The 21,744-nt window shown below is 40.6% G+C and overlaps 2 protein-coding genes across 5 annotated transcripts in view; one reads left to right on the top strand and one right to left on the bottom strand.

Moving 5' to 3' along the window:
* LOC105739300 overlaps positions 1–2,504 on the top strand; it is a 103,685-nt gene extending 101,181 nt beyond the window's left edge. The window contains exon 4 of the mRNA XM_012504643.2: positions 780–2,504. Within this exon, the coding sequence (XP_012360097.1) occupies positions 780–842 (63 nt within the window). The 3' untranslated portion in view covers positions 843–2,504. The remainder of the gene's footprint in view (positions 1–779) is intronic.
* JAKMIP2 (janus kinase and microtubule interacting protein 2) overlaps positions 1–21,744 on the bottom strand; it is a 188,763-nt gene that overhangs the window by 71,350 nt on the left and 95,669 nt on the right. For all 4 annotated transcript variants that reach the window (XR_004033227.1, XR_004033228.1, XM_003266599.4 and 1 more), the window contains exons 2-3: positions 12,003–12,279; positions 1,279–1,776 (exon numbers count right to left, since the gene is read on the bottom strand). Coding sequence is in view for 2 of the 4 variants with exons in the window: in XM_003266599.4 (XP_003266647.1) it covers positions 1,279–1,776; positions 12,003–12,131 (627 nt within the window). In the remaining 2 variants the exon portion in view is untranslated. The remainder of the gene's footprint in view (positions 1–1,278; positions 1,777–12,002; positions 12,280–21,744) is intronic.

The following is a 21,744-nucleotide window of genomic DNA, read 5'->3' as shown; positions in this document are numbered from 1 at the left end:
GAAGTCCTAATTCTTTCTTCATCAGCCACCGTCGTTTCAAAAACCAAAGGCAGGGCAGAGACCAATATTTCTGCACTGTGTTTTGTCTTTATCATCAAACAGTGCAATAGAATGAGTTGACACAAAGAATTCAGAAAATGTGGCAAAGGCAATATTTTACAGTTACACTCTATTGCAGTACAAAGAAAATTAAACATTAGCTTTTAAAAATGCTCTATGGTAACCACCTTGAACTTAAAATTAAAAGCCTAGAGATATCACCCAAGGAACATAATTAGAATTCTCCGAAAGTAATTGCTTAGAACTGGAAGACAAAAAAGGAAAAGTGTAGTTTTTCCTAAAAAAAGACCTTATTTCCAGAGAAGGATACAGTACATTCTAACAGGCGATAGTTGATGTGATAACATTAAAGTAAGATGTAACAGATGTAACAGATGCTAAACATCCGAATGCAGATGAACATAAAATCTTTTGGCCTAAAATAATTAAACAAGGTCAACCTAGGACATTGTAATTTTCAGATGATAATTATATTTGTATTATATTTAAGCATAGTGAGAGGCTTATCTGGTTTTTGGTCAAACATGTTAGAAGGAAAGACCAACTCTGCAGGGGCTGAGGTAAGTCTTGGAAACTATAAATAGCAAACAACCTACTTAGGGATGACATCCAATTTAAAAATTATAATGGCTCCTGTTTTAAATGACTCCTGTATATTTTGGGAAAAATATCTATCTTTAAAATGACTAGGGATTTTATCGTTTTGTATCTTTCTTCAGTCATGGTTTCTGGAAGAAAAGACTCAAGATGTTCTCAGTAGCTGCCGTTTTCAGACATCATGAAAGTCTTCTCCTACCCTCTATAAAAACAAACAAACAGTAAAACTCTACAAAGGAAAAGCCCACAAAAACATGCTGACTTTAGAAGAATCCATGATTTGGAATATTTTTATAAATATCTAAGAAAACAGGAGTCCTTTCCATATATATGTTCCTTGGAGATACTTTCCATATATATAGTCCTTGGAGAATCCAGTTTTTATGAGAAAGGTGATTTCCAAAATCTCTTACACTTTACAATTTCGATTTTGGCCTGAGCATATCTCTCGACTGATCTACCTACCTACATACTGATCTATCCTGGATAGAGCACTGGACAAAAGGTAGGCACTGTTTACAATCCACTGACAAGAAAACACATGAAGAAGCAAATCCCACAGCGCTCTGAAACCTGGAAGAGATGGGTTCTACATGGGTCTGATGGGATTACTGTACTAACCAGCCTCCGAATATCCCGCTCCGACTCCCACTTGATCTTCGAGATGGCTTCTTGGTGGGACTGATGCTCACTCCGAAGGTCCCCAGCCTTGATTTTATCTGCTTGGATCATATTGCTCAGAGCCTCGTCCACCTGCTTCTTGGCCGTTTTCAGGTCCGCAATTTCCTGTAAGAGCTTAAGGCGCTCTGTGTCAAACAGTTTCCGGGCCTCCTCCCGGGCCTCAATGGTGAGCGCTGTCCTTACTTTGTCACTGCTGCCGTCGCGGAGAGCACAGAGAGCAGACTTGAGCCTCTGGATCTCTCCGTCACGTACCTTCACCGTCCTTGACATTTCCTGCTCGTGCTGCTTGATAAGGTTCTCCCTCACAGCCTGCAGCTCCTTCATCTTCTCTTCATGGAGCTTGGCTTTGAGTTCTGTCACCAGCACCGTGTGCTTGCGCTGCTCCAGCTCACGAATCCTCTTCGCTTCTTGAGTCTTCTCTCTTTCAAGCTTTGATACCTAAAAACAGAGAGGCGAAAGGATGAAGAGAAATGAGCCTCAAAGGACGGGTGTGCTCCTAGGCAAGATTTGCAGCTCAGGCCGCTGTGATCTCTTAATTCCTCATCTCTTTTCCAATTCCAGGCCCTCTGAGAAAAAAGAACTACAGGCCTTGAAGCTGGGAATACAGTGTGTAAAAGGAGGAAATACCTGAGGATATTTATATTACTTTGTTCAGATGAATATTTGATGTTCTGGGGCCTTACTATGCAATGTGTGGTCTGCAGACAAGCAGCCTCGGTATCACCCAGGAAGCATGTTAGAAGCACAGAATCCCTGGCTTAGCCCCAGATCTATGACTCAGAATTTGCATTTTAACAAATCCCCATGCGATTTAGTATACGCATTAAAATTAGAAAGTATCGCTATCATGGTTTTTCCCTTTACGGGGAAGGCTGCAAAGCAGATCGCCTGGAGAGCCTTTTAGACTACGCAACCCTAGCTAGATCCAAACTGATAAATGTGTGTCTTAGAATAGCTCACAGTTTGATATTGTGATCAGGCTAATAAATTAGTGCCTCAAGTGATATTATTGAGCATCCCCCTCCCTCTTTTCTTTCTTTCTTTCTTTTTTTTTGAAGAGATGCTGCTGCTGCTAAGGAGGTGAAAAATGAAGACAGTTGATAATAGCTTCAACCTTACCTTTCTTAGTATGGCAGGTTAGTTTCATCCCCAAATTTTACACACACACACACACACAAACAGAAAACCACCACCAACAAAACTGTAGATCATTGGGTCCTCTCTCTGATGAAGGACTTTAGGGACCATTGTTATTTCTGAATGTGCCATGAATGTCTCTTTGAGTCCTTTTTCACTCTCACTCCTCCTCCTCCTCCCTTCCTGCCCCGCAAGCCAACACTCCAAGTAGTTTGATAAAATATTTTGAATAAGCTTTTTACCTCTCAGGAATTCTGGTTTAAAATTATTCTATTTTGCTAAATTTCCTGTGATAATATAGGCCACCTTGTTGATTAGCAGTGGCACTACCTATTGATCTAATCTGGCTGTGAGTCTCTGATTCAGTAGATCAGGTGGGGCCCAGACATTTGTGTCTTGAAAAAGCCTCTCCGTGATCCTGTTATGCTGTCTTCCTCCCCCACTTCATCTCTCCTGCTTGTCTCTGTCTCTGTCTTCTCTCTCTGTCATACACACAACCCCCACACGCACACAGACACATACACAGAGTAACCTAGAAAAAGGGGGCTGGGTGCAGTGACTCACATCTGTAATCCCAGCACTTTGGGAGGCCGAGGTGTGTGGATCATCTGAGGTCAGGAGTTCGAGACTAGCCTGGCTAACATGGTGAAACCCCATCTCTACTAAAAATACAAAAATTGGCTGGGCATGGTGGCAGGCACCTGTAGTCCCAGATACTTGGGAAGGCTGAGGCAGGAGAATCACTTGAACCCAGGAGGCAGAGGTTGCAGTGAGCCAAGATCGTGCCATTGCACTCCAGCCTGGGAAACAGAGTAAGATTCCATCTCAAAAAAAAAAAAAAAAAAAAAAAGAAGAGAAAGGGAAGAAAACTGGGGAGTCTCAGGAGTAATAGCTAGTTGAGTGATATTGAGTCTCCACCATCTGTAAAATTGGAAGGTTTTACAAAATAATAGTTAAGAGCCTTTCCAGTTGAAAAATCTTAAGATTGAGACTCCATATTGGAACCATTGTAATATAAAGTGTCTGTGATGGCTAATACTGAGTGTCAACTTGATTGGATTGAAAGATGAAAAGTATTGTTTCTGAGTGTGTTTGTGAGGATGTTGCTAAAGGAGATTATCATTTGAGTCAGTGGACTGGGAAAGGCAGACCCACCATCAGTCTGGGTGGGCACATTCTAATCAGCTGCCAGGGCAGACAGAATAAAGGCAGGGAGAAGAAGGTGAAAAGACTAGACTCGCTTAGCCTCTCAGCCTACATCTTTCTCTTGTGCTGGATGCCTCCTGCCCTCAGATATCAGACTCCAAGTTCTTAAGCTTTGGGACTTGAACTGGCTTCCTTGCTCCTCAGCTTGCAGACAGCCTATTGTGGGACCTTATGATTGTGTGAGTCAATACTCGTTAATACACCTCCTTTTATAGATACATCTATCCTATTAGCTCTGTCCCTCTAGAGAACCCTGACTAATATACAGTGTCTGAGATTTTACTCACCTTAATAGTTTACCTACCTTTAGCTAGAACAGTATTTTCTAAGTTTGCATAGTATTTCATGAACAGTTTATTTTTAAAGGCACAGCAATTATTCCCATGATGTTTATTCTAAAAGAGCTTGGGGCACAAGGGGATTTGGTGAAATAAGCAGCCAGGCATCCTCAAACAACCATCCTCTGATCTCACCTCCAGCTTACACCTACAGTCCCTTCCTGGAGGCCTCTTCTCTCCTAGGCTCTAGACTTGTGCTGTCCTATGTGGTGCCCAATAGTTACCATACTGCAAATTTGAACTGAGATTTTCTCTCCATGTAAAATATACTCTGGATTTTGAAGACTTAGTGTGAGGTAAAGAATGTAAAATATCTCCTTTATCATTTTTATATTGATTACACATTGAAACTATAATGTTTTGGATAAATTATACTAAATGATATTATTACAATGATTCTGTTTCTTTTTACTGTTTAAAATTGCAGCTAACAAGAAATTTTAAATTCACAGACACGGCTTGCATTTGTGGTTCACATTACATTTCTGTTGGACAGTGTTGCTCTGGAGTTCTTAAAGGTTCATTTGGTGAACGGAGCTTTCCCCACACTCCTGGTGATATTCTCTTAGTAAAGCTCAGTTCTGCTTTTACTTATGTGTCTGCTCAAAACCACTCAGGCTCTTTTATGTTGTGGAATAAAATCTCAATAGCCCAGCTTCACCTTTTAGGCTCTCAGGAAGGTTTGGTTGGATTTCCAGCTCTTACTTCTCCCTCTCTGTCTCCTCACCTGCCCTGTGCTCTAGGTGGGGGGAGATTATGCTATTTTCTGCACATGCCTGCATCTCGTACCCAGATGCCACAGTTTCTTCTTCCTGATTTATTCTTCCATCAGCTCCTTTTGGGATCCTCACATTCCTCATGGCCTAGCTAGAGGTCATCCTCTCCTGTCATGCCACCCTACTCATCCAGGACAAAGCTCATTTCTCCTACCTTTGTCTTCTCAGTATACTTTTGAAACACCTCCTTAGTAGTGGTTTTCACAGTTATCTTTGCATTTTTTTGCCCACTTGTCTGTCCTCATCACGTCTTCTACCCCTACCCCAGGCTGGTAACTTTTAGAAAGTTGCCAATGAGCCATCCTCATCTCTGTGTACCCAGTGGCTCCCAGAACAATATAGAAGAAACCAGGTGGCATGTGTGGAATTAAAGGATGTATGCTGTTATATCTCTCTGGCTAGGCCCCTAGCCAGAGGCAAAATAGTATTTTCTGTCATACAGTTTAGAGAATACAGGCTTGCAGGGTTACCAGATCAGCCCCTCCTCAACCCCTTCCCAGTATAAAATGACAACAAAACAAAACCCTAACATATAAGAATTCACTTCTCTCTGCTAGGTGTTTCTCTTGGTGCTTCAATAAGGACAATCTAGATCTTACTCTCCATCTTTCTAGAGTGAATGGAAGTGGGCATCTTCTAGATCAGGGCTGGGCAAACTACCGCCCATGAGCCAAATCCATCCTGCTCCTGTTTTTATGAATAAAGTTTATTGGGACACAGCCATGCCCATTTATTTACATATTGCTTAAGGCTGCTTTCATGCTACAATAGAGCTGAGTAGTTTCACAGAGACTGTCTAGCCCACAAAGCCTAAAATAGTCACTATCTTGCCCTTCACAGAAAGAGTTTGCTGATTCTTATTCTAGATAATGCATTTTTTTTGAAAGTAAAAGCCTTGTTTTCTATTGATTTAGAAACTATGACAATTTACCTTCCATATAAGACCTTGGGAAAGTTACTTTAGCTCAAGTGATAGGAATTTAGTCATCTTCAATTTCTGCAGGATGCATTTACACTAGGCATCTGGAACAGTATCATGACTGCAATGGCTGGTGGGTAACAAGGGAAACTTTTAGCCATTCTTCCAAGAACAGTGAAAAACTGTAGTAAAAATGGACAAAGGGTAAGAAATCCTGGGTTTGTATTCCTGTTTCACCATTTGCTATCTCTAAGAAAGTTGCTTTATCCTTCTGAGGATTTTTGATTACACTTAAAAATGTCTGTAACCTGGTTATTTTTAGGGTTAAACTAGATTGTATATGGAAAAGTACCTTGAACTGTAAAGCACTATGAAGTGTAAGATAATATTATTACTGGATATAATAGGAGATACTCCTTGATCTAAAATTATTTATGTCAAATTCTCTGGAGGTGCACCATATTGTATCTTTCTGTGATTCTGTCATTTACCCCAAATTATCAACTCAAAGCTTTTGCATGAGAACTGAAGGGGAGATGAAAGAAATTATTTTTAAAAAAGTAAAAATACAGGTACATCAAACATATATTCCAGCCTGAAGATGAAAACAAAAACAAACACAGTCTATCCCTTAAAATAATCCATGAAAACTAGAGAAAATTCAAAGGAATTGAGTAACATTTGGCATGTTTTTATGTTTACTTATTTTGGTTGTCATGAAAACTGACGTTTTCTTGCAGGATTTTAGTTATGGCTTCTTTTTAAGTCTGGAAGAAGTGTTTTATTCTGAAGAAAAGCCAAACAATGTGACTGAAATTTTGGGGGATAAAGGCCAATAAAAATTTTCTGAAAATTATTTGCAGTGCAGATGGCACCACTAAGGATATAGATTTAAATATCTTAATATAAATCTTAAATGAATATACAAAATGATAAACTATTCCTGAGTAACAATGAAAATATAAAGATGATAATACTTTGAAATGAAGAAATTATTTAGTAGAAGAAAGAAACCAGTTTTGATACATGGAGATGTTTCATGGAGAAAAATTTCAGCTCAACAATATAATAGCTAGCATTTATTGAGGGTTTAATATGAGTTAGGCACCTTTCTAAATAGGCTTTACACACATCAGTGCATTTAACCTCCTGGGCAGCTCTATGATGTAGGAAGTCTTTGTTTCATCACAATTTGTGATAAGAAAAGTGGGAAACAGTCTTTACATAAGAACAATGTAAAGAAGACTCACTAAAGTACATTGTGAGCCAGAAGCCAGCTCCAGATCAGATCCTACACCTCCTTGTTTGCTCTGAAACCTTGGACACCTGGTGTTTGCACCTGAAACCTTGCTTCACCTCTGTCAGCCTAAATTTTCTCATCTGTAAACCGCGGTTGTTGATATCATTCTCATATGGCTATTGTGATGATTGACATAGGCAAAGGATCAAAAGCCCTTTGGAAAAGCTGAAACACATTAGAGATTAATAACTATTAATACATGTGGATATTATAATATTAATTTTAATACTGCGTATATATTAATATTACATTATGCACTGTTACATAAATACCAACAACGTAAGTATAAAAGTACCCATATCATTTTGATAAGAGTAACATTACTATATTACATTATTAAGACGGTAACTGTTTTTCCAACAGAAAGAGATGTTCAAAGATAAAGCTGAGTTTCTTTAGTATGTATTGTGTTCTCTGGCATTGGCAGCATCTAATCTTGACATGGAAGACACCTGGGGTGCGTGTGGGCCTAAAGAGTGGTGCGGGGTGGGGCAGGGTGAAGGGGAGAGCACTCGGTGGGGCTTTGAATGATGGGTTTCCAAATCCCTTCTACCCTAGAGGTTCTATGGGAAAAAAAAAAATCATTAGGCAAGTTTAATCCTACCAAGGAAAGGTTACACTATGACAGAGAAAAAAGAATTTATGACTATCTTACACAGACCTCATGTTGTATTTTTCTGTTCTGTACTACTTCTGGTCTAGCCTTTGCAAAATGCCAATGTAAATTCTGCCAAGAGAAAGATAGTGATGATCTAAGCTTTAAAAGTGATCTTAGAAATCTAGGATTATAAATTGGACAGCTCAGTCAAAGGTAAGGAAAAGGTTGAGAGGTTATCAAGGCAAGCTAAGCTAACACAAAATTTGGCCTGGATTATCTGCATTGGATGTTCCCGGAGGAACGCAGTAAACTGGCAGGGATTTTCACAGGCCCAAAGTAACTCTCAGAGAGGAGGTGTGAAGGAGTCACTCTAGGAAGATTGTTTACAAGGAAGGTCCTATACAACCTTACACAATCCAGTGCAAAGGATCCTATTTTTAAAATTTCTTGTTTTCAGTTACTTAATGCTTCCTGAAAACAGAACTAAAGGAGTAGATAGGAAAATATACCCCATCCCAAATTTGGTACCTGTATCTGGAGGCTGTGGGGACAGTCACTCAAGGATAGAGAATGTTGGCTGATTTTCTGAGAATGCCCTAGAGGCAATAGAGGGCCTTGAATCAGACAGTGAGCATTACCTTGATCACCACCATCTTACAGAAGACAGGAATTTCCATCGCGGCTCCTCCACTAGCTGTGTCTCTCGGAGCAAATGAGTTAAACAGTTTGAATCTCATTTTCTTCCTCAGTGAGGGCAGGATAGTAATTGCACCCTGTCTTTGTCACAGGCTTGCTCTGATGGTTGTGAAGCCCGATGTGAAAATGCTTTGCAGTTTGAAGGGCTGTGCCAATGGGACAGCTCCTGTCAGGAGCTGATTCTTCTCAGTCTTGCAACCCAGGCCTGTTGCCCTGCTGCCTCTGCCCTGAGAACCCTGTTCTCTGCTCCTGTGCATTCATTCCCTCTGTCACTGTGCCCATGCTGTTCACGCAACCATAGTTTATCTCTGAGGGAGAGTAAGAAGCCCTGGGGCAGCCCCTGGCTTGTTCATACACACTAACCATTGGATCATGCACTCATGGTGTCCACAGAAGAGACAAACGGGGCAAATATCGCAACTTAGTGGCTCAGGGTGCTGCTCCAAGAAGCAGACAGATCTGGGTGGAAATCCTTTCTCTACCCAAGCCTGGAGTTCTCACCTGAGTACTGGAATGGTACTTATGCCACAGGGTTTGGGGGAAAGCTGTTAAAAAGAATCATGTAATTTCATTCCACAAGTAATTTTGAGCACCTCCTGCAGGCCAGGAAGTTTCCTCATCTGTAAAGTAGGAATAACAATGCCCACCTCAGCAGGTGGAAATAAGGATGGAATGAGATAATGGCATGAAAGCACTTAATATGCTTGACACAAACTAATTGCTCAAAAATTAGCACTCACACATATACCCTTGTGAGGCAGATACTATTATTGTCCCATTTGACAAATGAAGAAGGAAAAACGCAGAGGGGTTTTATAACCTTCTCCGGGCCAGTCAGGTGCTAGTGAAGCAGATGGGACTCTGGCAGGATGAAATGTGCTTATCAGCCCATGACAGATAGTAAACATTCAATAAGTTGTAGCTATTTATATTATTAGCCCAAAGGTCTTAAGATTTGGCTCTATACGCAATGGCTATTCTGTAAATATCAGTGGGATTGTCTTGCTGGACAAATGAATACTGCCCCATCGCCCCAGAGGTTTCCACTTTTTAACTTATCCATTCCCTAGTAGTTGAACTGTCATTTTGTCATCAGAGCCTCAGAGCCAACCTGAGAGTATAAATTCACATCTTGGCATTGTTCATATTCTCTCTTTTAAAGCCTGGCCCTTTGAAAACCCAATCATATTTATTTATAATAAAAGTGCTTTATGACTTGTTTGCCCTCTAAATTCCCTTTGCTCTTTGGGGAAGGATGCTGACAGGCGATGAGACTTTCCTTTAGCTCCTGGGCTGGGACCGTAATTAACTGCCAAGGAGAGGGAGCCAGGCAGGGGCAGCCAGCAGAGAAAAGGACGAGGCTGTGTGCGCTCATTTAAGAAGCTGGCTGCCAGTCAATCTTCAGGGGAAGGGGAGATTAAGCTTGGCCTGCGGGCTTAGACAAGGGTGCCAGGCCCAAGATAAACAGGCAGCCTGGTTCAAACTTGAGAGTTATCCATTTTAAAAGGCTTGAATACGTGGAGTATTGGCAGTGTTGAAGTCCTCAGAGCCTCTGTTTCTGAGAATTTCATCAGTTTGTTCTCTGGAAAGCAGCAGCAGTTTAGGGTTCCCAGTCTCAAGATTGACAAACTTCTTCCTAGGAATGTAGATTGTCATCCTGTCATAACTACAATTAAAAGAGTCTGCCTCCCTTGAAGTGTGATGTTGCTGCAGGGAGAGTTAAGGCCAATGAAATGTTCGGAGATTGTCAGACCTGGATGGAATCTTACAGCAGACTGGTTGTCAACACGAAGGCTGGAAGTCATCTGCATATGTAGCGCATCGGAATTGCCTGGGCTGCTTGACCAAATTACAAGTCCTGGTTCTCACCTGACTACTTTATCAGAATTCTTGGATTGTGGGCCCAGGAATCTCAATATTTAATCAGGTTCTCCCGGGTTATACCATTGCACAGTGATGCTTGACAAGCACAGATATGGAGAAGCAGATTCAGTCATCTGAATTACAGATAGAGACACTGAGACATTTAAATTCGTCTCCAAGGAGAGATACAGACAAATAATGCCCCATGTCTTCTGACTCTCAAACAAATGCTGTTCTAAAATGACATCATGTTCCCTTTGGCTTCAAGGAAACTAAAAAATTTCCTTCACAAACTTTACATTACAGTCTCTTTATCTAAGGTCAAGGCTTAGCTAAGGCAGGGAGCAAGAGGCTTTGGCAGATCCAAAGGCCACTTATTATTGTTAAAATGAGGAGAAATAGATTTTAGGAGAAATAACAAATTAAAATTTAATAATGATGTCAAGGAAGAAGAGGTAGACAAAAATGGAATAAATATATTTGTTGGCTTGTGACTACTGCTTATTGATCAAGAATGTTTTCTTACTGTATAATTATCTAAATAAGGCAACTTTATGCTGTCATGGTGGTCTCTGGTTTGCAGGGAGCAAAAGCATCTCATGAATGCTGGAGATTTCAAAATGCTTTCCTAGACATGACCCTATTTGATATTCACACCACCTTGGTGAGATGTGTGTTTGCTTGTCCATTTAGGCGATGGGATTGAGAGAAGTAAAGAGACTTCCAAGTCTAGTTAGCAACTGACTTAAATCTATAGAATATTAAAAAGAATACTAATACTGCAATTTTTTGCAAATTTATTATGTATCAGGCAGCCCTCTGAGCACTTGACGTAAATTTTTTTGTTCAATCCTCATAAGCACATAATATACTTGTCTAATTCATACCTCAGTACAGCTGTGACGTGATAAAGAAACTGAGGTATAAGGAATGCATCATCTTTAAATTATTCCTCTTAATTCAACAAATACATATTGAGATTTTAAGTTCTGGACATTATTTAGGCTCTAGGAACACTAAGTAAACTGAATTCCTGCTTTTGTAGAGATTGAGGAATGACAGCACTAAACAAGTAAAAAGCAAATCTATAAATTACTATCAAATAAGCCAAGAATAGGCTATGGGGAGTACCTGACAATGGGGAACTGTTCTGTTTTAGAGACTGTGGTCAGATGCTTGATGGTTGAGCAGACATCTGAAAGAGGTGAGTGAAGGAGCATGGAGCTGTCCAGGAAGAACAAGTGCAAAGGCCCTAAATGTGATTGGGGTCTCTCTCTTGATCCAGCAAAAATAGCAAACAGAGTGATCAAGAGAAAGAGAAGTGGGAGATGAGTCAAAGAGGGGGATGGAGCTAATATCCTGCAGTGGTAGAGAAAGTCCTTTGAGTCTAAGAGAGATAGGAAGCCCTTGGAAGGTATTGGGCAGTGGAGTAACATGATGTGGTACATTTCGGAAGGACTGCTCTGAATGCTCTGGGAGTTAATAACCTATAGAGGGCAAGAGTGGAACTTGCCCAAGGTCATGCAACCATTAAGTGTTTGGCGGTGGTAGGGGGACACTGTCTGAATTTTCATATCTGGCTTCCTGAACCGGGCTTCCAGAGGAGGCTAAGATCTGTCTAGTGAGCATGCTATTCTCACTTTCTGTGTGTCTTGTGCTCAGTTCCCTCCTGCCATATGCAATAAGCTCTCCATGTGTACAGGGGATGTTGCCCTCTCTGGCAAAGGGCAGGAGTCCACTGGGGTGGGCCAGCAGGCAGAGCTGTGCTCGCTGCATGTGGACACAGCCAGAGCTGCTCTTAAGGCCACGACCTCAGGTAGCCCTCTCTCACCTTGGACTTCTCTTGATGCAGCTCTATCTGAATGTCTGTGAGCTTGGTCCTGAGGTCTTCATTGGCAGCTTGAAGGGCAACAATGAGTGCCTCGGGCTTCTCGCCCTTATTTCGCCCTTTCTTGGACATTGTTCCTTTCTAAATGGAGTCTGTTGGTTTTTAATTTCTTTCAAGCAGGTGCTGCCATGTTACTGTTTCTTATCCTGGAGTACGATGTCTCAGCATCTACTGTGTGGTGCTCCTTGGTAAGGTCTCCTCAATCGCTGCCCTGGAAGCCCTGAGAAGAGGCAGAGATAGTAGTTATTGTTTTGGCAAAGGCCTGGTCTAAGTGCCAGTCAGTCTACTCTCAGCCTGAGTTACCTGTAAGAGCCTCCTCCTGAGGCTCTCCTATCCTCAGTATCTCCTGTCCACTTGTACGTGAGTTTAGAGTGATTTTTTTTTTCAAATAACTCATTTAATCATCTCAATATCTTGCTTAAAGTCCTTCACCTGTAAGCATAACTCTTTCATGTCTTGGAGTGTTCTTTTTACCTGAAACTGCTCACTCTTCTATCCTTATCTCCTCCATGTCACTCACTGATACTCCAAACATTGGTCATTAAAGGAAGTCACCTATGTGATGACCTCAAAAGGCAGAGAGACCCAACTTTAAGAAAAGCCAATGTATAGAGACAGGATTACATGTAATAGCTAAACTGTGAGAAGTGGGGAATAACTATACATGAATCACTGGATTAACTGAGTCACTCACATATTCATTCATTCATTCAATCAGTCAATATTGTTAGAGCTCTTTCCATAGCTGTGCTAGGTATAGAATTTTGAAATAGAAAAATAAGTCAGCATTCCAATGGGAAAAAATTTATCTATCTATCTATCTATCTATCTATCTATCTATCATCTATCTATCTATCTATATCACCATCCATAATCTGAAAAGTATTTTTTTAAAAATAGGCATGAATTGTTTCAGAAGTATAAACAGTGACCTCTCTTTCCACCTGGGTTGAATAAGAAAGGTTCACTGAAGAAGACACCATTGGCTTGGAACTTGAGGAGTGGGTAAGATGATAACAGATGGAGAAACAGGTGAAGCATCCTGGGCAAAGAAAAAAGCAGGTGCTGAGACACAACAGAGAGAAATCACAGTGACTATTTGTGGGAAGAAATAGGGCCTGATTAATTACACCCCTAAATGTGGTTGATGGGCACTAATATTGGAAAGGTTTCCTGGAAAGGATAGATGGCGAGGAGGCCTAGAATTCCAAGCTTAGAATGTTGGAATCTTTTTTCAGTAAGTAATGGGGAAGCTATTGAAGTTCTTGGCAGGTGTGTGCCCTAACAGAGCAGTACTTTGGTGTGGTTATTCTGGTGGCAGAATGGAGAGAGAGTGAATGCAAGAAGACCACATAGAACGCAACTGAATTTGTCCAGGTAAAGAATGATGAAAGCCTAATCAGAATTGTGGCAAGAGGAGAGAAAAGGGGTGGGGGAAGGCAGATGTGTCTTGATTTACAAATTCTTGAATACTTCATAGGAAGAAGGGGCCCAGAAAAATAGGAATACTAAATCATTAAAGTCAATGGGAAAAACATGACAAGATCCTAGAGAAAGCTTCTCTTGCAACCTTTCAGAAAACTGGGCATTGTGTATGTTGAGGAGCTTCAGTCCAGAGTGAAGGGGAACTCCTGCTGACCACCCATATGTTCTGGCAGCTGCTGCTCTCTTAAGACCCTTGTATCTAGCACTGACAAGCATGCTGGGATCCTGGGCTTTGTGCCATCTGCTCGTGAGCCCTGAAGCTATGCTCTTTGGAGTGTGTCCCTGGGGGAAGGGGGCAGGGAGAGGTTAGGAGATAGGAAGGATGAGACTGTGGGCAGCAGTCATGGAACTGTCCACCACATTCCATCCTGTGCTAGATTCTGGAGTTGTCCTTCATGCTTCCTTTGCAAATCTGGCCAAATTATTAAAGTGCAGGGCTGCGAGTTCTCTGAGAGGACATCTTCTTTTGCTTTTATTCTTGGAATGAATTCAGCAAGCACATATTGAACATTTGTGTGACCAGCACCAATAGGCAAAAGGATAAATAAGATAGTACTTAAACTCAAGTAGGTAGTGAGTGAGTAAATTCACATATATATATATCTATCTAACAGGTTTCTCTCCATGTATTTGATTTCTAAATGTTGTTGTTGTTCTGGGCTTTTCCAGATGACCTCCACTAGCCTCCTATATAGTTATGACCCACAGTTCTATATCCGCAGCCCCGACCATTATGCAAACACTAGATTTGTATATACATACAACACTTTACTTATCAAATCCACTTGAATATCTGATTGGCATCTCAAAACTAGCATAACTAATACAGATGTCTTTGTTACATTAGTCCCCCCAAACCTTATTCTTCCCAGGTTTTCCTAGATCATTAAATGGCAAAACCACATGTCCAGTTATCCCAGATATAAACTTAAAAACTATATTTTCTTCTATTTTATTCCTTGTTTCTCTTATTCAGTTCACTAAGAAGTTCTGCTTGCTTTGTCTGTAAAATCTGACCCTCCTTGGCCAATTTCCCTCAAACCCCTAAAGTGCTGCCGGAATACAGAGAAAAAAAGGAGCTTGGGAATAGCTTCATAGTCCCTTCATTGTTGTCTTCTTGAATGAAGAATAGGCTTTTCTAAATGCAGATATGAAATGGTAGAGGAAAGAGCTTGAGCAAAAACCTGAAGCCACAAATTTGCCTGGTGTATTTAGAAAAGGTTGTGAAATGGAAGAACAGAGACGAGGTGAGATTTCGAAGGTTGTTGCATGATAGGCTAGGGAGTTTGGAGTGGATTTTACAGGCATGAGGAAACATGGCAGCATTTGAACATAAGTGTAATAATAATAAGAGCTGCTAGTGACTGACTGCTCACAATGAGCCCATCATTGGACTAAGGGCTTAACATACTGTTCTTACTTAATTCTCACAGAGTTAAGGGAGATACGATGAACTGAAAGATTACGTAACTTGCCTAAATTGACCAAGTTGATTGGTGGTGATGCTCAGATTCAAATCTAAGCAATCTGCGACTGAGAACCAAGCTCTTATTCTCTGGACTGCACTGCCTTGTATTTGCATTTTAGGAAGGTAACCATCAGTATTATGGAAGATGGTGGAAGAAAGTCAGTTAGGCTGCTTTAATGGTCTATGTGAGGGGTAATACAGCCCTCAACAGATAAAAAGAAAGTGGCAACTTTGACACATGGAGTCATTGATGGAATCATGCCCAATTTTTAAACATTACTATTGTTTTGAACATTCTTCTCTCCCATTGTAAATAACGACTACGAGTTCTACGGAATTGCTTGTAGCAAAAATGTGCAAAGGGACAGATATAATAGATACATTTTACATCTTAATTTATAATTCTACTTAAAAAATATAATATTACGTGCCTGACTTTATATATTTTTAGCCTGGGAAGTATTGTGAACTTAGTCCCGCAAAGGGTGAGGAAAAGGAAAAGGTGAAAAAAAATAGATGCACATTCAGAAGAGAAAAATCATCACAGAAGTTATTGATAGCATCAGCCTATGGGTGCCTTAAGGTGAGCAACTTCATAACCATGGTCCTATACACCCCTCTGGTGGAGGAGAGCTTTCCAAACTCTTCCGCAGTTGTAATGGGTGCCTGGCAATCTCATGATTCTCATACTCTAATTTTACTGCATCTCTTTTGTCTCCTTGTGCTGCTTTTTTTTTTCTTTTCATAGCTGCTTTGAGATATAAGTCACATACCGTAACATTCACACTTTTAAAATGTACAATTCAGTGGTTTTTAGTATATTCACAAGGTTGCATAAACAGCATCACAATCAATTTTAGAGTATTTTCATCACCCCCAAAAGAAACTCTACACCTGTTAGCTGTCATTCACTATTCCCCACCCAGCTCTCTCAGCCCTAGGCAACCACTAAGTTTATTTAGTGTTTTGTCTCTACTTAGTTTTGTCTCTATGGATTTGTCTGTTCTGGACATTTTGTATAAGTGGAATCATATGACATGGTTTTTTTTTGTGTGTGTGTGACTGGCTTCTTCCACTTTAGCATAATGTTTTCCAGGTTCATCCATGTTGTAGCATGGATTGATACTTCATTTCTATTGCGAATAATATTCTATTATAGGGATAAACTACATCTTATTTATTCATTCATTGCCTAATGGATCCTCTTGCCGTCTTTGTGTAAGTGGCTTAAGGTCAAGCTTCTACAGAAGCTGCCAGCCATGACAAGGGATATCACTCTTGAAGGAGTGCAAAAAAGAGAGTGCCTGGGCCAGGCGCAGTGGCTCAAGCCTGTAATCCCAGCACTTTGGGAGGTCGAGGCGGGCGGATCACGAGGTCAGGAGATCAAGACCATGCTGGCTAACCCGATGAAACCCCGTCTCTACTATAAAAATACAAAAAAATTAGCCGGACCTGGCGACGGGCGCCTGTAGTCCCAGCTGCTGGGGAGGCTGAGGCAGGAGAATGGCATGAACCCGGGAGGCGGAGCTTGCAGTGAGCCGAGATCACGCCACTGCACTCCAGCCTGGGCGACAGAGCGAGACTCCGTCTCAAAAAAACAAACAAACAAACAAACAAACAAAAAAGAGTGCCTGAAGGTATCACTGCACACAGGTGGAATGTTTCCGGACACCCCAAGAGTCCTTGCCACTGATGATGTCTGACCCAGCAGATTATCCGGAGGAACAGTACGAGCCTTGTTCCACTAAGGGCCAATCTCTGCAGGAGCTTTACAACATAAAAAACTTGAAGGAACTTTAAATAAGCCCTAGATTTCTAGCTCCTAGCTGCATGGTCAGGCAGCAGTAGCCCCAGGCAACATTGTGAGGCATCAAATATGTGAATTTTAGCTTACTCTTCAGGCCTTCCACTATCCCTAATCAGGTACCTCCTACAGCCACTGAGGTGGAGTTTCTCTGTAATGATTTCTATCTCTGATAAAGATATTAGAGAAGTTAGAGACAGCCTCTTAGAAAGTTTTGCATTTTGAAGATGATTGCTTAAGAGCACACCTTTATGGAGGATTGGATTATTAGTGAAAGAATTACAGGCATCATTCATTCATTTAACAGATATTTATTGAGAAGGAAATATAGTGTAGTATTTTAGAGGAGGGCTTCCTGAATCTTTGGTCTGGTTACGTCAAAATCTACTTGAGAGCTCTAGTGATAAGAAGCTCCACTTCTGAAGATTCTGATGTAGTAATTGGCACATGATTCTGATACATAGACATCTTTGAGAACTTTTGATTAAAAGTATGGGCTATGGAGTCAGACAAACCTGTTTAAATCCCACCTCTGCCTTTAGTAGCTGTATGATCTTAAATCACGTAATTCTCTAGGCCTCAATATTCCTCATCTTTCAAATGGGGTTTGGAGGGACGGGGATATATAGTACCTATGACACTGGATTGCTTGGCAATTAAACAAACGGATGTAACTGATGCTCTTGCACAGCTCACGATGCAAGAACTGACCATTTATTGAGTGCTTTCTATCTCTACTGTTAGCCACAGTGGAGGAAATAAAATAGCCTATAAGCGCTGTCTTCAAGATGCTTAAATTGAGTAAGAATGAGAGGGGATGTGTAAAATTATTGATAACTCAAGTTCTACACTTACAGAAGACTTTATATATTAAAAGAGCCCTTTATTTAGGAACTGGCACAAAAGTCTTGAGGGAGAGAAGCCACTGAGAGAAGAGGAGTGACATCAGCAGAGGCAAATGCAGCCTCTGTCCCTCCTCACCAAGGTTCCTCCTGGCAGGGTACTTCTGAAGACCAGGAGTGGGATGCCCCATCTGAAATTATCTTGAATCATCTACTCCCAATATAGTCCTTTTACATCTTTCAGTGTTTAGGCAGCTTCCAAATCCATTCTTGATAAACAAATTTTCAGGTCTAAAAATTCCCATTCAGCATTCTTCTTTTTTAATTGACAAAAAGTATGTATTTATGGTGTACAATATGATGTTTTGAAATATGTATAATTGTGGAATGTCTAAATCAAGCAGATTATCATATGCGTTAACTCACATACTTATTTTTTTGTGGTGAGAACACTTAAAATCTACTTTCCTAGCAGTTTTTAAGTATACAACACATTGTTATTAACTATACTCACGTTATACAACAGATCTCCATCCAGACTTACTCCTCCTAACTCACTGAAATTTTGTATCTTTTGACCTACATCTCTCTATTCTTCCCTCCCCACCTGCTCCTCACCTTTTTTTTGTTCGTTTGTTTGAGACGGAGTCTTGCTCTGTTGCCCAGGCTGGAGTGCAGTGGCACCATCTTGGATCACTGCAACCTCTGCCTCCCAGGTTCAAGTAATTCTCGCGCCTCAGCCTCCCAAGTAGCTGGCATCACAGGCATGCACCACCATGCCCAGCTAATTTTTGTATTTTTAGTAGAGATGGGGTTTCTCTATGTTGTCCAGGCTGGTTTTGAACTCCTGTTCTCAAGAGATCTGCCCACCTTGGCCTCCCAAAGTGCTGGAATTACAGGCGTGAGCCACCACGCCCAGTCTCCAACTACATTTTCTACTGACTCTCACATCATAAAATACCACACAAATCTTTGTCAGAAATGTAGCCACATGTGGTCAAGAAAATATGGCCACTATTTACTGAGTACTCTTCTTGGCTTTTGGTAGATGTTAAAAAGTGTATCATTCCTACCCTTAGGTGGCTTCCAACCTAAAGAGGAGACAAACATCTGCAAAAAGAAAATAATTCTAGAAAGCAGGGAATAGTAAATGCTATGAATGTAGCTAAGAGTGGAGTGATAAAGCATGAAGACTTCATAAAAAGGATGGCATTGAGCTGAGCCTGAATGATACTACCTACCTTAATGGAGCTCCTACTCTGTGCCAGGCAATGGCATTAACTCATTGAACTATTCCAATTAAACTTTGCAGACATTTACTTTTATTATTTTTTAGATAGGGAAATTGAGACTCAAAGAGGTTAGTTAACTTGCAAAAAATTACACAGTTAAGAAATGGCAGAGCTGCAACTCAAATACACATGTCAGTCTCCAAAGCAGCTTAGCTATAATAACACTTTCCTAAAGAGAGGGCAGGATTCAGCTCTGGTTGCCAATAGGCTACAGAGGTGGCAAAGGTGTCAGCTGGGGTTACAAAACAGAATGGTGATTAGTAACAGTTAAGAGTTTGGAATTTGAAATCAGAAACTGGTTTTGAATAAAATTTCCTAGCTGTATATTCTTGAGAAGTTGCTTAAACTCTCTAAGCTTCTGTTTCCTCACTGTAAAATGGGAAAAGTGCTGTATTTACCTCATTGAGCCGTTTCAAGGAATAAATGAGTTCAAGTATGTAAAATGACTAGCAAATTATTATTATCATTGTTATATTTCCTTTTTTATGACCCAACTATCCACTAAACATCATCTTAAATTTAGAGGGAATAGGAAACTGATTTATCACCTCTTTGTGTTAAAAGGACAGGGCAGAGAAAGCACAGAGATCCCTGAAGAGACTAAAGAAATTCATGCTTCTGCTTCTGGGGAAATGAGACCTACATTGACAGGGTCAGAATTCCCAGGGGTCTTGGCTTTGTAGCGGTTCTGCCCCAAGCTATAAGCTGAATAAAGTCATTATTAATCTCAAGGTTTCCAATACGGCTGTTGCCACTGCATTGTGATGTGAAAGCAACTGTTATATAAAATAGCTAGCGTTCACATGTATGAAGCTAAATGCTTCAACCCTTCTCTATAATTAATATTTGGATATGTCAATTCTAACAAAGCCTTCTTAGTTCCTCTAAGCCTCCCTTCTTTTCCAAAGATGATGCTTTTCAATGAGATGCTATTAGTGTTTAAAATGAATGCAGTAAACTTGCATACTTTTTTCCTGGTCACCTGCAGTGACATCCTGTTACTTATTAAACTCTTCTCCATTCAGGAAAAATGTCACACTGTGTATTCATAAATTTGACCCAAAAATTTAATATAGAGGAGAGAGGGCTGCTATTTAAGCCAGTCCAACCTTGAAGTTCTACCTTCTCTTAATAAAGGAAATGTGCTGGCATGGCTATAGGGTCAAAAAGTTTTAATCCATTACATGTCAGTTAGAGGAAAATGAATGTGAAATATTCACATTCAGCATAGTAGCAATTTTGCATCTTTTGGATTGTACATTTCCAGGTTTATATGACTTTTTGTTTGTTTTCTCTCTCCTAGTGTATGAAATCGCTCTCTTTATTACATCATCATAATAGTAGTTATTGTTACAAATTATTTAAAGTCAATACACTGTTTCACATGAAAAGAATGCTATATAACTATAACCAAAAAGTTATTACTCATGATAAATAATTTGGATCTCAGGTTTAAAACTTCACATTTGAAATATGCTTCATAAAGTGTGGAGAGAAAGCACTCAGCACACATACAAGAGACATCCAGCCTCTTTAAGGGAGACTGTCAGGAAGGCATGGTAGAAGTAATGTCTAAGTTGAGATCCAAAGCAAGTAGTATTCATCCAGAACTGATCCACCAAGCAAACCCTTGACTTTGCTCATGTAATTCTTCGTTTGATTTCCCTTTTCCTCCCTCAACTCACTGGTGAACTCCATCCTACTCATCTTTTAGGGCCAGATCAAATGTCATGTCATATCACTCTTCTTCATACCTCTTCACCATACCCTGGGTGGAATAAATTATTCCTTCATCCGGGTTTTCATTTTCACTTTGAAGATATTTCTATGACATTCATCACTGATTCTTCAATTTATTAACTCACTAAAATACAAATTTTATAATACAAATAAAATACTAAAAATGCATGAAGTGCCTGGTAGAGGACATGTGTGTGCTAAGCGTGAGCGACAGCATACTCGCCCACCCTAGAGGAGGAATCGGCAATTTAATACAGTGTGATAATCACACAGAGGACAGGAGATGGGCATCATAGGAGTCTTGGTGAGTCAGGAAAGATTCCTTAGGAAAAGTGACATACTGGCCAGGTGTGGTGGCTCACACCTGTAATCCCAGCACTTTGGGAGGCCGAGGCAGGTGGATCGCTTGAGTCCAGGAGTTCCAGACCAGCCTGGGCAACATGGAGAAATCTCATCTCTACAAAAAATGCAAAAAGATTAGCCGGGCGTGGTGGCAAATGCCTGTAGTCTCAGCTACTTGGGAGGCTGAGGTGAGATCACTTGAACCTGGGAGGTCAAGGTTGAAGTCAGCTGAGGTCGTGCCACTACACTCCAGCCTGGGTGACAGAACGAACCTCTGTTTCAAAAAAAAAAAAAAAGAAAAAGAAAAGTGACATATATAACTAAGATCTGTAAAATAAGAAGGAAGGAACCAGCAAGCAAAGGGTTATGGTGGGAAAGAAGAATATTCTAGGCAGAAGGAATGCTGAACATGAAGGTCTAGAGGTAAAAGATAATAAGAATGATGCTCTGGAGAGAAATACTGGCAAGAGTTTTGTGAGTGAATAGAAAAATGGCAAGAGGTGAGCTTGGAGTGGTAAGCAGTGGCAGATGGTAGAGGGTAGTCTAAACTATGTCAAAGATATGGACTTCATCCACAAATCAATGTGTAGTCACTGGAGGATTTCATGTAGGGGAGTGACTTGATGAAATGTTGGTTTTAGTAATATTCCTCTGGCAGTAGAAGGTAGATCGAACTAAGAAGGTGAACAGAGGTATACAGAGAACAGTTAGG

This window comes from Nomascus leucogenys, chromosome 2 (genome assembly GCF_006542625.1).
Source record: "Nomascus leucogenys isolate Asia chromosome 2, Asia_NLE_v1, whole genome shotgun sequence".
NCBI lineage: Eukaryota > Metazoa > Chordata > Mammalia > Primates > Hylobatidae > Nomascus > Nomascus leucogenys.
The sequence above is the reverse complement of the archived record's forward strand: the minus strand, read 5'-3'. Positions and strand labels throughout refer to the sequence as shown.